The sequence below is a fragment of the Bos javanicus genome, chromosome 10 (genome assembly GCF_032452875.1).
Source record: "Bos javanicus breed banteng chromosome 10, ARS-OSU_banteng_1.0, whole genome shotgun sequence".
In the NCBI taxonomy this organism is placed as follows: domain Eukaryota; kingdom Metazoa; phylum Chordata; class Mammalia; order Artiodactyla; family Bovidae; genus Bos; species Bos javanicus.
The window spans coordinates 9,345,405-9,362,268 of record NC_083877.1 but is presented as its reverse complement, the minus strand read 5'-3'; the positions used below and the strand labels follow the sequence as shown (position 1 = coordinate 9,362,268).

Genomic DNA, 16,864 nt, shown 5'->3' with positions numbered 1-16,864 from the left:
TCATTATCATCATGAATAATCAGCTGTAGATTAAATTTCATAGCTCGATCAATATCATCATTATTGACAACAACACATTTTAAGTGGTTCATTGTCTCATCCCTGGAGGGATATTCAAACATGAATAAAAAACCTGCCACGTTTTGATCAGAATATGAAATATGGAGGGCATTCTTCTCTCTCTATTAGAGGGCCTAGAACTGCAGTCATGCTTGTTTCCAATGTAACAGTGTGGCTTTTCTTTTTAAAACTAAACTCTTATTTTTTGTTAAAACTTTATTTCTTAGAAGTTTTAGATTCACAGCAATATTGAGAGGAAAGTATAGAGGTTTCCTATATATGCCCTGCCCTTATACATGCGCAGCCTCCTCATTACCGCATTCATTAGAGTGGTCATTTGTTACAACTGATGAACTTTTACTGACCCATCATTATCACCCAAAGTTCACGGTGTCCATTAAGGTTCACCTTTGGTGTTATTCATTCTTTGGGTTTAGAGAAATGTATTCCGGTATGTATTCATCATCATGGTATACAGTGTATTCTCAATGCCCTAAAAATCCTCTCTTCTCTGCCTATTCATCCCTCCTCTCCCCAAATGAATCCCTGGCACCTACTGATGCTTTTACTGTCATATAGTTTGGCATTTTCCAGATGCCATATAGTTGGAATCACAGAATATGTAACTTTTTCAGATTGACTTCTTTCACTGGCATGCATGCTCAGTTGGTAAGTCATGTCCAGCTCTTTGTACCCCATGGATTGTAGCCCACCAGGCTCCTCTGTCTATAGGTTTTCCCAGGCAAGAATACTGGAGTAGGTTGTCATTTCTTTCTCTAGGGGATCTTCTCGATCCAGGGATTGAACCTGTATCTCCAGCATCTTCTTGTATTGACAGGCAGATTCTTTACCACTGAGCCCCCCCGGGAAGCTCCTCTTTCACTTTGTAATGTGCATTTAAGATTTCTCCACGTCTTTTCACGGCTTGATAGCTCCTCTCTTTTTAGTGCTGAATAATATTCCACTGTCTGGATGTGCCACATTTTAGTACACATTCACCCACTAAACATACATCTTGATTGCTTACCATTTTGGTGATTATGAATACAGATGCTAAAAACATCTGTGCATGCTTTTGTGTGGACACGTTTTAAACTCCTTTGGATAAATACCAAGGGGCACAATTGGTGGATTATATGATAAAAGTATGTTTAATTTTGTAAGAAACTGCCAAACTATCTTCCAATGTGGCTGTACCATTTTGCATTACCACCAGCAATAAATCAGAGTTTCTCGTGCTCTATATCCCCACCAGCATTTGGTGTTGTTATTGTTATGGACTTTGGTAATTTTAGTAGTAGTAGGTATGTGTTGTTGTTTAGACAGTAAGTCATGTCCTACTCTTTTTTGAGATCCCATGGCCTGTAGCCCACCAGGCTCCTCTGTCCATGGGATTTTCCAGGCAAGAATATTGGAGTGGGTTGCTATTTCCTTCTCCAGGGTGCTCTTCCCCACCCAGGGACTGAACCTGTGTCTCCTGCCTTGTAGGTTTTACTGCTGAGCCATCAGGGAAGATATTAGTGATATCTGATTATTGTTTTCAGTGTGGCCATTAGAGGACATGAAGACCACATTCTGATCCTTATACAACACTTCGGACATGCCCCATGCACTGGCCCTCTGGGTTGTGTTTCACTGTGTGTGTGTGTGAGCCGCTCAGTCGTGTTTGACTCTCTGCGACCTCATGGATTGTAGCCCACCACGCTCTTCTGTCCATGGAATTCTCTAGGCAAGAATACATTCCCTTCTCCAGGCGAACTTCCGCACCCAGGGATGGAACCCAGGTCTCCTGCGTGGCAGGGGATTCTTCACCTTCTGAACCAACAGGGCTTCCCTGTGTTTCACTAGTCCCCTTACAGTTTCTAACTTCCGGGCTCTAGGTTTCGGAGCTGCCTAAAGGGGAAGCAGTGGAAATAGTGCGCAGTATGAGAAGGCAATGACACCCCACTCCAGTACTCTTGCCTGGAAAATCCCAAGGGCGGAGGAGCCTGGTAGGCTGCGGTCCATGGGGTCGCTAAGAGTCAGACAGGACTGAGCGACTTCACTTTCACTTTTCACTTTCATGCCCTGGAGAAGGAAATGGCAACCCGCTCCAGTGTTCTTGCCTGGAGAATCCCAGGGACGGCGGAGCCTGGTGGGCTGCAGTCCATGGGGTCGCACAGAGTCGGACATGACTGCAGCGACTTAGAAGCAGCAGCATGCTCTGAAATTCACCTGAAATATCGGGTTCGGGGGGCAAGTTACTCCTGAAAAAGTTTCTCACGTGCTACTCTGGAGCCAGGCAACTTTCTGCCTTGACTCCTCTTAAGACTTTAGTAAGTGCTACCACAAGAAGAACACAAAGAGGTGCCCAGATAATGGGCTACTTCTGGTGTTCCGGACAGCTCTATTTTCTTTCATTCTACTTTTGGTAGTCAGACGCCAGTAGGAAGCATGCCTTTAGCTCCTTGGAACCAATGGCCCCAGGATTTTCCTTTGAAGCTACGATGATCCCATCTTGGAGGTGGCAGATCCCAGAAAGACAGGGTTTTAGATATTTCCTTAAAACGCAGAGCTCTGCATAAAGATTGCCTGGGGCAGATGTAACAGCAAGACTAAGCAGGCTGGAGGGAAAGCATTAGAAACCAGCCTAAACAGGAAAAGCAATCCTGATTCAGTTTAGCCAAGTTTGACCTGGTGTGTTAAATGGTGTTCCAGGAGAAATCTGAAAGCTTCTGGTTTACAACAGGAATCCAAAAAAGAGGTGTCCGGGCCCGGGGAATCTCTTAAGGGACCAAAATGGATAAGTGGGTATCTGTCTCCCCAAAAAAAAAAACAAACAACACACCTCTAAAAAGAGCTTAGTCTCTAGCACGCTGAAGGCCTGCCTAGCGCAGAGGCTGGGTTCGAGCCGCTCAGCTACCTCAAAAGCCCGGAGGCGGGAACTCCAGTCCGGCCGGGGAGTGGCCGGGGGGTGGGCTCTGGCCGCGCGCACACGGGGCATGCGCAGAGGGTGGCCCGCCGGGTCGGCTGTGGGAGCGGTGACGAGTCCGGAAGCGCCTGCGCGCGCCCCTCTGCACGAGAACTAGTTTTGTTTCCAGTCGCTGGGACCGGAGCCCGTCAGAGAGAACCCCGGGCAGGACCAGCTCGACACCCGGCAACCCCGCAGCGATGTCCAGCAACAGCTTCGCTTACAATGAGCAGTCGGGAGGAGGGGAGGCGACGGAGCTGGGTCAGGAGGCGACCTCAACCATTTCCCCCTCCGGCGCCTTCGGCCTCTTTAGCAGCGATATGAAGAAGTGAGGAGAAAGGTTTGGGGTGTGGGGACGGGACTGAGGGGCTGGGCTCCCGGGACAGGGGCAGGGTCGCCCTGAGACCGTCCGGGAGCGGAGCTGGCGATTCCTGTCGCGGTATCACTTGGGAGTGGTGGGAGTTGTTGGGAGTTTGGGTTGAGTGTGTGGAGGGGATCTCTAGGAGTTTTCAGACTTTAGTGAAAAAGAACCATTGGGACCGCTTAGGTGCCACCCCCAAAGACCCCGATTGAGTTGGTCTGGGGCCCAGGAGTCTGAATTTTGAGCAAACACTTGAAGCTAGTTTAAAGTTTGCTTGATAACACCTGGAGAAATTCTCTCGCTAGGGTGGAAGGATTCACGTTTGGGGAGCTGAGAGGGAAAGTTAGATTGTGTCTTATGGGAAACTGTTCTGTGACCCTTGAGTGTAGAAGCAAGGAGTTGCTTTAGGCGCTTTATAAATGAACAAGGCGGTTTATTCAGACACCAGTGTTCTCGGAAAATGTCTTTTGCATTACAGACCAAAAAAGAAAAAACAAAACCCCCCACCAAAAGTAAAAGACAACCCCAAACCAAAAAACAAAGCTCGGAAACACAGTAAGAAGCGTATGAGGAGAATATTTAGAGTGTGGACAAGGGGTACAATTTTGCAAATAATGTGGATTTTAAAAATGAACACTAAACAAGGTATACGTGTTTTTTTTTTTTTTTAAGTTACTACGAGTATTTTAAGTACCACCGAAAAAGGGAAAGAAAACACCCCACTCATTGATTTGTTTTTTTTTTTTTTTGTGGTGGGGGAGAGGGAGTGATTTTAAACTTACAGAATTCTGGTAACTTTGCATTTTTTTGTAATAATTTTTACATTTTTTCTTATTTTTGATCTCTCAGTACTCACTAAACATAATAGGCTGACACTAGATTTATGCTGAACTTAAGGTAAAGTAGGTATGCTGGTGGCTTTGCGGTGTCAGATAAATTAAAATTGTATTTTCTTTAAATAATTTATTTGATTAGAATTTAATTAAAAATTTATTTTAAAAGGCATTCTGGAAATTGCTAGTAGTTGAAGTTGAGATTACCTTTTGACTGTATTAAGCCAACTGAAATCTGTGTGGAGTGTGTGGAATAGGGTTTTTTATTTCCTTATTCTCAGGTTAGCAAAGTTTTAAGTAACGTAACTTCAATAATTTTTCATTTTTCCTTCTATGCATTTAGATGATGGATTATTCCAACAAGAAGCTTGTAGTTCTGTTGTTCTATTAGCAGATATTTCAACTGTTAAATTAATGTTTAAGTCTGTAGAATCTGTTTTGCATGTGATATGCTTACAATTGATTTACTTTTATGGATTGTGAACTTCTAAGATGTTTTCCTCTTAGAGCCTTTCATTTCCTATTTTGTCAGATTTGGGTCTGATTTTGAAAAAAATGTGTGGCTTTGACTGTGACCAGTGAGTGTTACTGAGGTGACTGAGCATGTTGGAGTTGAAATAAAAATAGCTGACTTTGAGTACTTGTGCACACAATACTTTACATTGATTATCTCATTCGGTCCTCCTGACAAATGTCTGGCTGAGTGAATGTGATTTAATGGGAAACTATTCTGTGACTTTCAGGTGCCACAGAGGATACAGAGCAACCCAAAGATACTTCTTTGATTCCACTTTGCAGATGAGAAAATTGGAGCACAAGTGGTTAATTTGCCTAAGATAATAGAACTAGAACACTTCCCTGCCTGAGTTTGAACTCAGACAATCTCATCTCAGAGCCCATTCTCTTGACCATTTGGATATGTTACTTGATGAAGTTTATTGTACCTTGGTCTTCCCTTGTATTGCAGTTGGTAAAGAATCTGCCTGCAATGCAGGAGGCCTGAGTTTGTTTCCTGGGCGGGGAAGATCCTCTGGAGAAGGAAATAATTGTACCTTATTAGAGAATGCATACAAATCATTAAAAGTTTAAAACTTAAGTAGTCATAGACAGTGTATGACCTTGAGGCTTTCAGGAATTAGAAACATTTTGGCCATTGAATTGCAGACTAGTGGGGTTGTACAGAAACAGGGACCTTTGTTCTGGAAGTGGTCACTTAACCTCTCTTGAGCTTACATTCTCTCATTTATAAAAATGTGATATTTCTTGCCTTTTAAAAAAACCCAAATGACAAAATTTATGTAAAAAACTTCAAGCTTACCCTGATCCTGTACTCTGATTTTTTTTTTTATCAAAGTATAATTGACATTGACATGTTAATTTCAGGTATACACCATAATGTTTAGTAGGTTTTTTTATATATTGAGAAATTATCACCACGGCAAGTCTGGTTAACATCTGTCATGATACTTAACAGTTTTTATTTTTTTCCCACCTCCAATGAGAGGCTTTAAAGATTGACTTTTAGCAATTTTCAAATATGCAATACATATACAAATACAAAAAAATACAAATATGCAATTAACTGTAGTTACCATGCTGTACATATATCCCCGACTTATTTTTTTATAACTGGAACTTTGTGCTTTGGACTTTCTTCACCCATTTCTCACACAACCTCTGGTCTCATTTTTGATGATTTACTTTGAATGATTTTGAGTTTGCAATAAAGTTGCAAGAATAATACAGAGAACTACTCTTGATGCAGGCTCAGTTTTTAAAAAATTACTACATTGCTTTATTTCTCTTTCTTTTTCTATCTACACAGACATACACACATTCGTATTATTATCTCTTCTGACCCATTGGAGAATAGGTTGTATACACCATGTCCCTTTATTCTCATACCTTAGCATGTATTTTTTAAGAACAAGGATATTCTCATTCACAGCTGCAGCACTGTTATGGTTAGGAAGTTTATCATTAGTACAGTTTACAGTCTATAATCCTGTGTTGTCATTTGTCCCAATAAATATTTTTAATTTTTTTAGCATTTTTTTTTCTCTAGCATAGAATCCAGTCCAGGATTATGTATTTTACTTAGTTCTCATATCTCTTTAATCTCCTTTAATCTGGAATAGTTACTTAGCCTTTGTCTTTCACGGCCTTGATATTTTTGAAGCACACAAGCCGATTACTTTATAGCATGTTAATCAGTTTGCCTTTGCTGGTGTTTCCTCACGTTTTGATTCTTGTTAAATATCCCAGGCGGCAATACTACCTTCTTAGGCTTTTATGTCAGGAGGTGTAGGGTGCCCATATTTATGATGTTAATTTTCCCAGTTATAGGGTTTTTTTCTAGTTACCTATGGGGGGATCTGAGAAGGCAATGGCTTCCCACTCTAGTACTCTTGCCTGGAAAATCCCATGGATGGAGGAGCCTGGTGGGCTGCAGTCCACAGGGTCGCTAAGAGTCGGACACGACTGAGCGACTTCACTTTGACTTTTCACTTTCATGCATTGGAGAAGGAAATGGCAACCCACTCCAGTGTTCTTGCCTGGAGAATCCTAGGGACTGGGGAGCCTGGTGGGCTGCCGTCTGTGGGGTCGCACAGAATCGGACACGACTGAGGTGACTTAGCAGCAGCATGGGGGGACACTTTGAGATCATACAGGTGTTCTGCTCGTCACTAGATTCACCATCCTCTGTCCTTAGCCACCGTATATGGATCTCCTGAACCAGTCTTTACCACAGTGTCTGCAGTGGTGATGTTTTTACTGGAGGATAATTGCTTCACACTTTTGAGGTGGTCTCTGCCACACATCAGCACGAATCAGTCATACTTACATGTGTGTATTCCCTCCCTCTGGAGCCTCCCCCGCCCCCCAACCCCAGTTCTATCCCTCTAGGTCATCACAGAGCACCAGGCTGGGCTCCCTGTGTTATATAGCAGCTTCCTGACAGTTAGCCTATTTTACACATGATAGTATATATACATATGTCAATGCTACTTTCTCAGTTTCTCCTAGCCTCTCTTGCCCGCAGTGTCCAGAAGTCTGTTCTCTACCTCTGTGTCTCCATGTCTTCTCTGTAAATACGTTCACTGTTTTCCTAGATTCCATATATATGTGTTGAAAGAAAACTGAAGGTGTTAGTCGCTCAGTCATATCCGACTCTTTGCAACCCTGTGGACTGTAGTCTGCCAGGCTCCTCTCTCCATGGGATTTTCCAGGTAAGAATACTGGAGTGGGTTGCCATTCCTTTCTCCAGGGATCTTCCTGATGTAGGGATTGAACCCGGGCCTCCTGCACTGCAGGTAGACGCTTTACTGACTGAGCCACCAGGTGTTAATACATGATGTGTTTTTTTCTTTCTGACTTATTTCATTCAGTATAACAGATTCCAGGTTCATCCGCCTCACTACAACTGACTCCAATTTGTTTCTTTTTATGGCTGAATAATATTCATATTATTATATATATATATGTATATATATATATATAAAAGTATAATACACACACACACACACACACACACAACTTGTGTATTGACATCTAGGTTGCTTCCATGTCCTGGCTGTGATAAATAGTGCTGCAGTGAACATTGGGGTACGTGTGCCTTTTAGAATTGTGGTTTTCTCAGGGTATATGCCCACTGGTGGGATTGCTGGGTCATATGGTGGCTTAATTCCTAGTTTGTTAAGGAGCCCATACTGTTCTGCATATTGGCTGTACCAGTTTACATTCCCGCCAGCAGTGAAGTAGAGCCCTTTTCTCCACATTTTCTCCAGCATTTATTATTTGTAGTTTTCTTTTTTATAATGGCTGTTCTGATTGGTGTGAGGTGTTTTCTTTTGTCTTAAATGCTTATTTTAACCAGTTTGGCTGTGTGTGTATAATTTAAAATAGTAATTATTAATAATTCGTTTTTGGATTAAGCATTTAATTAGAAATTAATTTCTAGAAACAGACAATACTAATTAGTTTTTCTTAACAATGGTAAAACTACTAAATTTCTGAATCTCTCTTTTTTTTTTGAGAACTTCACAGTGTATTATGAAGAGTGTTGGACCTAGAGTGAAAAGACTTGGGTTTAAGTTGATGTTTTCTGCTTACAGTAATGTTTCTTTGTTCAAGTTGCCTGATCTCTTCAGACTTCAGTGCCTTTATTTCTAGGGAGGGTATGATAATACTTGCCTATTTTGTGAGTTTTTCACAAGATGGTATAGTTGAAATGACTTCTGAACTAGAATAGTAACTAACACTATTTGGAAAAGTTCTTGAAAGCTTCACTGAGGTGGTAATATATTAGGTCATAAAGCCTGAGAAGATTTTTGCCAGTTGGAGAATAGGGGGAGTTCTTCAGGCAAAGTATATAGAAACCAGGAGAGCTGCAAAAGAAAATGCATATTTAGATGAAATATAGATTCAAGCATCAGCATTTAGAATTGTGGATAGTAATTAAAGTATGGGAATGGATGATATTGCCCAGGGAGAACTTTTCTTTTTAGAAGAGGCAGTTTAGACAAAACTGTAGTGAGCATCAACATTTAAAGTGTGAATGAATGAACAACTAGGGAAGGAGACAGTGCTCAGAGGGCTAGGAAACCAGAGAAAAGTTTAAAAAAAAAAAAGCAAGCTGAGAGGAGCAAGGAAGTGGTTAACTATGTTAGGAGTTGCTGAGAGAAGGCAGATGGAATGAAGGCTGAAAAGTGGCCATTGGATTTAACAATTAAAAGGTAACCAAGGTAGCATTTTTTCAGTCCTTGCTGAAATTAGTGGTCTTTTCATTTGTTAGATTTGCAGAGCTGATGTAGCCCCAAACGACTGCATCGTGTAGTACGATGTAATCAGTACGTCAATGTTTTTGCATTGCAAATAATAAAGCCTAGCTTACTTTTTTTAACTTAAATTTTATTTACTGTCAGCTTTATATTATCCATGAAAATTACATTACATATAACTCTTTAACCTTTAATATCGGTGTTTCTCAGTGGAGCCCACTAGGAATTTTACATGGGTCTCTGGTACATCACATGTACATTAGTGTGTACATTATGGTAGGGTACAGTCCAGAGGGTCGCAAAGAGCTGGATATGGCTGAGTGACCGGGCACACAACAGCCATCTCATCTAGCTCCATCCACACTGCCTTTTCTCACTTTCAAGGGGCATATAGAAACGTATCTGAATGAGAGTAACCTTCTTATAGGGATGTTCTCAAGTTAACTTTATTGAAAGTAGAGATGAACCAGTCCTATTGACCAAGAAAATGCAGAGGGCTACAAATAAAATAATTTATTTGGGGTCTTAAGATTTGCAATTTGAGATCGTACTGGAAAAGAGTCCAGAGTCTTATAAAGATGAAAGCCACAAAGTCGTTGTTATCTGGCAAGAACTATGGTTGACCACGATGCAGGGAAGTATTTGCTCTTAATGAATAGGCTGTCACGAGTTACTTTAGAGTAAGGGTTGGATAAATATGTTGAGTTTCTGGAACATTGGGCACATACTCTGGATACCTCCGTTAAGATCGTAAGTGGTCGAAGTTCAGATTCTATCTGGGCCGTTGTTGTTAAGTCTTACACTTCATCAGTGGCCTCCTGCCTCTGTTTCAGAGAGCTCTCCAGCCACTGCTGACTTTGTTTTATTTTCCTTTTACAGCCCCAGATGTCAGTGCCTTGTTGATAGTAACACACTGTTTTATTTTTGTTTTTGTATTCCAGTTTTGTTGAGATATAATTGATACACAGCACTGTGTGAGTTTAAGGTATACAACATAATGATTTGACTTACATACATCATGAAATTATTACCATAGTAAATTTAATGAACATCCATCATCTCATATAAATGTAACATTAAAGAAATAGAAAATAATTTTTTCCCTTGTGATGAGAACTCTTAGGATTTACTTAACAATTTTCACTTATAAAGTATAGCAGTGTTAGTTATATTATCATGTTGTATAGTACATTCCCAGTTGTGAGATAAAACTTAAAACTGGAAATCTGTACCTTTTGACTGTCCTTATCCAATTCCCCCACTCCCCGGTCTCCCTACTTCTGGTAACCACAAATCTGATCTCTTTTCTGTAAGTTTGTATGTTTGTTTTTGGTGAGTAATTGGCCTGTCACATACTACGTTAGTTCTTGGTACACAGCACGGTGGTTCAATATTTCTATACATTTCCAAATGATCACTATGATAAGTCTAGCTGGTATCTCTTGCCATACAAAGATACTTCGTATTTATTGACTGTATTCTCCAGACTGTACATTTCATTACCCGTGACTCATTTATTTTGTAACTGAATTTTGTACACCGATTCCCTCCTCCCCCAAAACCATCTGTTTGTTCTTTGTATCTGTAATTCTATTTCTGTTTAGTTATGTTTGTTCATTTGTTTTTCTCGATTCCATGTATATCTTTCCCTGTCTGACTTGTTGCCCTTAGCATAATACCCTTTGGTCATTACATGTTGTAGAAAATGGCAAGATTTCATTCTTTTTTATGGGCGAGTAATATCCCACTGTGTTTTGTGTGTTGTCTGTATATGTATATATACACACACCATGTATTCTTTGGCCATTCATCTATCAGTGGACACTTAGATTGCTTTCATATCTTGGCTATTTAAATAATGCTTCAGTGAAATTATGGTGCATGTATCTTTTCAAATTACTGTTTTTGTTTTCTTTGAATAAATACCCAGGAGTGGAATTGCTAAATCATATGGTAGCTGCTTTTGATTTTTGAGCAACCTCCATACCCTTATGGCTTCGGCAATTTGCAGTGCCATCAACAGTGCACAGTAGTCCCTTTTTTTCCCACATCTTTGCCATTTTTTATTGAGTTGTGTGGTTTTCCTGATACTGACTTGTATGCGCTGTTTATATATTTTGGACATTAATCCCTTGTCACTAATATCATTTGCAGATATTTTCTCCCATTCCACAGGTTATCTCTTTCTTTTGTTGATCGTTTCCTTTGCTGTGCAAACACTTTTAATTAGATCCACTTATTTATTTTTGCTTTTATCTCTTTTGTCTTAGGAGACATGTCCAAAAAAGAAGTTATGATTTATGTCATTATTCTGCCTCTGTCTTTTTCTAGACGTTTTAGGGTTTCAGGTCTTACATGTAGGTCTTCAATCCATTTTGAGTTTATTTTTATATATGCTGTGAGGTAATGTTCTAACCTCAACTTTTACATGTAGCTTGTCGAAGAGATTGTCTTTTCTACGTTGTACCTTAAACTCCTGGTTGGTGTCGGCCTGTAGGTGAGGGGACCAGGCCCAGGGGGTCCTGGAGCTGGTGCCAGACTGCTGGTGAGTGGGCATGTCCTACCAGCTGGCCGTAGGGCCTTGTTTGTTCCAGGTCTGGTACCCCAGCTCTGGTGGATGAGGCGGGGCCCAGGACTAGTGCTGGCCTGCTGGCAGGTGGGGAGGGTGGGAGAGACGGGCTGCTGACCCGGGGCTCTTGGTCACGCGTTGGTGGGTGGGCTGTGTCCTGAGCCTTCTGGTAGACAGGGCGGGTCCTGGGGTAGCTGAGGGCTCGGGCCCGTTGGTGGGCAGGACTGGGTCCCCCCAGCTACTCTTTGGTCTAGAGTGTTCCACCACTGGTGCCTGTGGGCTGGTGGGTGGGCTGGGTCCTGACACTAGTAAACTGTAAGAGAATTCCTAAATGACACTTGCCAGGCACCAGTATCCCTGTGAAATGAGCTCCCCCAAGTGGCTGCCACCAGCATCTGTGTCTCTAGGATACTTCCCAGTTACCTCTTGCCTCTTTGGGAGTCTTTCCAAGATCAGCAAGTTGGTCTGACCTAGGTTCCTCTCAGAATACTACTTCTGCCTTGGAACTTGGAGCATGTGAGATTTTGTATATATGCTACTAAGAGTGGTGTGTGTGCGCGGCACGCGTGCGTAGTCATATCCGATTCCTGACTGTTTGTGACCCCATGAACTGTAGCCCACCAGGCTCCTCCAGCCGTGGGATTTTCCAGGCAAAAATACTGGAGTGGGTTGCCATTTCCTTCTCCAGGCGATGTTCCAGACCCAGGGATCAAACTCCTGTCTCCCGCATTGCAGGCAGACTCTTGACCGTCTGAGCCACCAATGAATCCCTTAATTAGGTAGTGTAGTGTATGTGAAGATGCCTAGCAAAGTGTTTGGCTCTTAATTTTGCATAATAAATATTTTGGATCTTTTACTTAATGACTGATCATTGAATGATTCAGATTCTACTAATATTTACTGTCTCTTTAGCCATTGTAGTTAAAAAATAAACGCAACCAGATTCTGTGGCCCTTATACAGAAGGAAAAACCTAACCTGCTGTCCCTATTAATGTATTATTGCATTACCATGAAGGCCCCAAACAGCCATTTTCTTTATGTCATTGCTTGAGGTTTTGTTGTGGTTAGGATTAATTGACTTAGAATTGTCATGTAGGTGGGTGTTGAAATAATTTTATAATCAAGATTTTGAAGTCTATAACATTCTTCAAATAGCGTTTTTATTTGCAAATGTGGGGTTATATCATAAGTATAATTAATTCTTACGTGTTTTCAGCAGATAAGATTTTTATCTTACTTTTAAGAAATACATTTGGTGAGATAAGGCTAATGTGAACTAATACGAATAGTACAAATATATAGTGTTAAATTGTGTAGTAATTCTCAAGTTTTCAGCGTGATATACCTAACAAAAAATGACTTATTTATAAGCCTTTTTTTTTTCCCCCATGAATGAATAGTGCATTTTAATGTGAACTTGGCCCACTGAGTTTTTTTTTTTTTTTTAACTTTTTATTTTGTATTAGGGTATAGTCGATTAACAGGGCTTCCCTGATAGCTCCATTGGTAAAGAATCCACTTACAATGCAGGAGATCCCAGTTCAATTCCTGGGTCGGGAAGATCCGCTGGAGCAGAGATAGGCTACCTACTCCAGTATTCTTGGGCTTCCCTCGTGGCTCAGCTGGTAAAGACTCTGCCTGCAATGCGGGAGACCTGGGTTCGATCCCTGGGTTGGGAAGATCCCCTGGAGAAGGGAAAGGCTACCCACTCCAGTATTCTGGCCTGAAGAATTCCATAGTCCATGGAGTTACAAAGAGTTGGACACACTGAGCCACTTTCACTTTCATAGCAGATTAACAAACAATGTTGTGATAATTTCAGGTGACCAGCAAAGGGACTCAGCCCTACATACACATGTGTCTGTAAGCCTTTATTTTTGTGAACAGTGATTTACTGAAGAAAAGGGACATGCTGGAATTTTGAAATGTCAAACACATTTTAGTTTGAGATGCTGAAAATGCTGAAGCTCTGAGTTGTTAGCATATTATGAAGAGGCACAGGCTCTTCATTGTGAATTCCTTTCTCTTGTGTTTAGGAATTCAGTGCTGCTTGTACGAAAATATACTCCATTAATGATTTCCATAGCATATTTTTGTCCTTGTCTTTATCTTTGATTTCTGAAGATTTAATTCCTTTGAGTTCTGATAACGCCAGTTTTGGTAACTGCTCATCTTGTTAATTGGAGAAGGCAATGGCACCCCACTCCAGTACTCTTGCCTGGAAAATCCCATGGACGGGGGAGCCTGGTGGGCTCCATGGGGTTGCTAAGAGTCGGGCATGACTGAGCGACTTCACTTTGACTTTTCACTTTCATGCATTGGAGAAGGAACTGGCACCCCACTCCAGTGTTCTTGCCTGGAGAATCCCAGGGACGGGGGAGTCTGGTGGGCTGCCATCTATGGGGTCGCACAGAGTTGGACACGACTGAAGCGACTTAGCAGCAACAGCATCTTGTTAATTCTGCTTAGCTTGTTGGAATTTATGGCCACTTAATCTAGTTATGGTGATGTTAACAGCGTAGTTGCCATGCTGTATATGTAAATTGGGCCCTAATGTCTTTATTTACAAGGAACATATGAAATATAAGGCAGTTTCAGTGCTTTATTTTATTTTGGCCGCACTGCATGGCTCATGGGATATTAGTTCCCTGCCCAGGGATTGAATCCTGGCTGTGACAGTGAGAGCACTGAGTCCTAACTACTGGGCCACTAGGGAACTCCCAATTTCAGTGTTTTTATTGCTCTTTTATGAAGTAAATGTTGTTTGTTCCAAGATGACTGTTAACAAAAGAAGAAGCTGTATAATGATATCTGCAGTTCATTTCTAGGTAGATGAATTAGTTTTTGTCTTCATGTAAGTAAGACTGTTAGTTCTACAAAGGGCTAACTAACTATTCAAGTTAAGGATTGTCACTTTTAGTGGTGCAGTAGGGTTCCTATAATTTAATTCTTGAAATGTTCTTCAAATCAAATAAGATTTTACCACATTGAACAAAAAAAGTGATGAAATACTGCAGAGTCCTACTTTGCAATAGATTATAACAGTGTTCTATTTTATTTGCTTAGCTTGCATTTCTTCTTGGAGGAGATTCAATTCTGACTTTTACAGTCTATCTTAAATACTCAACCAAGAAAATATAGATATAGAATATGTTATTTTAAGATCACTGATTTTGTGAAATCCAAGGAGAAAATCTAGAATATTTAAAATCAAGCCTTACTATTAAATCCCAGGATGTGAGATATTATTTCTAAAAATATTTAGAATTTGAGGTAACATTGCTAGAACTGAATGAGTAAAACCGAAAAGATTAGACAGATGGTGGGTTGAAATGTTCTTTTTTTACTGCAGAAAAGTTACAAATGCTTATGGAATGACAAATGTTTTATAGTGAAATAATTTGACAGTATTGCAATTGTGAATATAAATGAACTACTGACAAAAACAAATTGCCTGCAGTCCAAATTCAAAATTTAAAGTGAAGAGCCCAAAGTAGAATAATCAAGAAGGAAATGATTTTCCTATATTTCACATTATTATGAATAACATTCTTTGGTGTATGTACTTAGGGAAGACTTATTTAACATGTCAGCTGAAAAGAGTTCATAGATCTACACAAGTGAACAATTTATAGTCAATGTCTGCTTATTGATGGGCTGATTACTTGTATTGCTGATAGGGACTGACCTAATTAGAAGGTCAGTGTCTTTAACCTGGCAGCTGAGTGAGGTGGCATGCCAGCTGGATAAGCGAGAGGCTTATGAATAAGGCTGGTCCCAAGATGATGGGTTGGTAGAGCTTTACTCTAGGAACAGGTTACTTAAAATTTCTTAAAGCCTAGGTTAAGGATGTAGTCATAAAGAATGAGGGGGAAATTTTAGTACTATGGGGGTGGGAAGGTAGGGGGAAGGGTAGAAGGTTGGGGGCCAGATTGTGTAGGGCCTTGTAAGGACTTTGGATTTTACTCTTGAGTGTGAAGAGAAGCCATTGGAAGGTTTTAAGCAGAATGAGCATTTAGAAGTCAGTCATTATTAAGTGCCTATTGTGTGCCAGATGTATTTCTTTTTTCAAAGAGGTTATGGTCTGTAGGATACTTGAGACCTTTTTTATTCATTTCTAATGTTTCTTTCTATAACCTAAAAAATATAGAGGTAACTTAACGGATTTAACAAATATGAGTGCTTTCTTATGCTTGGTACTCTTTTTAGTGCTCGGGATTAATCAGTCAGTGGGCAAAATGCATGCTTTCATGGAGTATATTCCAATCTGAAGAAGATAAGCAATAAAATAAGTCAATATATGGTCAATCATTTGATAACAGGGAGCTTCTATAGAGGAAAATAAGGCAGGGAAAGAGGATAGAGAATTAAGATGGAGGTTGGGTTGAGTTTGAAATACCAGGGTGAAGAAAAGATGCTTGTGAATACCTGAAGTAGGTGAGGGAGTGACTTGCAGATGTCTGTGGAGAAAGAAGTCTTCAGTGAGAGGAATTGTGTGTGCTCAGGCTCTGAGGCAGAAGAATTTCTGACCTGGGAGCATAGCAAAGAGGCCAGTATGTCTGCACAGAGTGAATGAAGGAAGGGGGGCAGTAGTAGATGAGATCAGAGAGATAAGGACCAGATTGTGTAGGGTTTTTTGTACATCCTTGTAAGGACTTGGATTTTACTCTGTGTGAGAAGGAAACCATTGGAGGGTTTTGAACTGAAGAGTGAGATGACCCAACTTACGTTTTTAATATATCGCTTTGTCTCCTGAACTAGGAGTAGACTGCAGATCTGAGGCAGGGACCAGCAGGGACACCCTACGGTGATCAGGCAAGAGAAGGTGATGCCTCAGTCCCATTGGTAGTAGTGGGGAGCAGTGATTGGATTCTGGACATATTTTGAAAGTAGATCCGGTGAAATTTGCTGATGGTTTGGATGGTGGTGTGTGAGAGAAAAAGATATCAAGGATGGACACAAGTTTTTTGCCTAAATAGCTGGAAGTTTGGGATTGGTATCATCTGAAATGAAGAAGACTGTATATAGAGGAACTTTTTAAAGAGGGGAGATGTTCAGGAGCTTGAGCACGTTAAGTGTGAGACACCTATTAGGCATCCGAGTGGAGACGCTAAATAGACAGTTGGATACATGAGTCAAGCTTAGGGAAGGCTTAGGCTAGAGACAGAAGTTTGGCAGCCATAAGATGATAGAAATGCTGTGGTCAGTTAAAAGTAAATTAGAGACTTCCCTGGCAGTCTGGTGGTTAAGACTTCACCTTCCAATGCTGGGGGTGCAAGCGCGATCCCTGGTCAGGGAGTTACGATCCC

The 16,864-nt window shown here is 40.9% G+C and overlaps 1 protein-coding gene across 2 annotated transcripts in view; it reads left to right on the top strand.

Annotated features, from left to right (window-relative positions):
- Positions 1-3,034: 3,034 nt before the first annotated feature.
- AP3B1 (adaptor related protein complex 3 subunit beta 1) overlaps positions 3,035-16,864 on the top strand; it is a 235,658-nt gene continuing 221,828 nt past the window's right edge. Inside the window, exon 1 of one of the 2 annotated variants that reach the window (XM_061430031.1) lies at positions 3,035-3,338. In XM_061430031.1, the coding sequence (XP_061286015.1) occupies positions 3,211-3,338 (128 nt within the window). In that variant the 5' untranslated portion in view covers positions 3,035-3,210. The remainder of the gene's footprint in view (positions 3,339-16,864) is intronic. The other variant, XM_061430032.1, reaches the window with a different exon arrangement.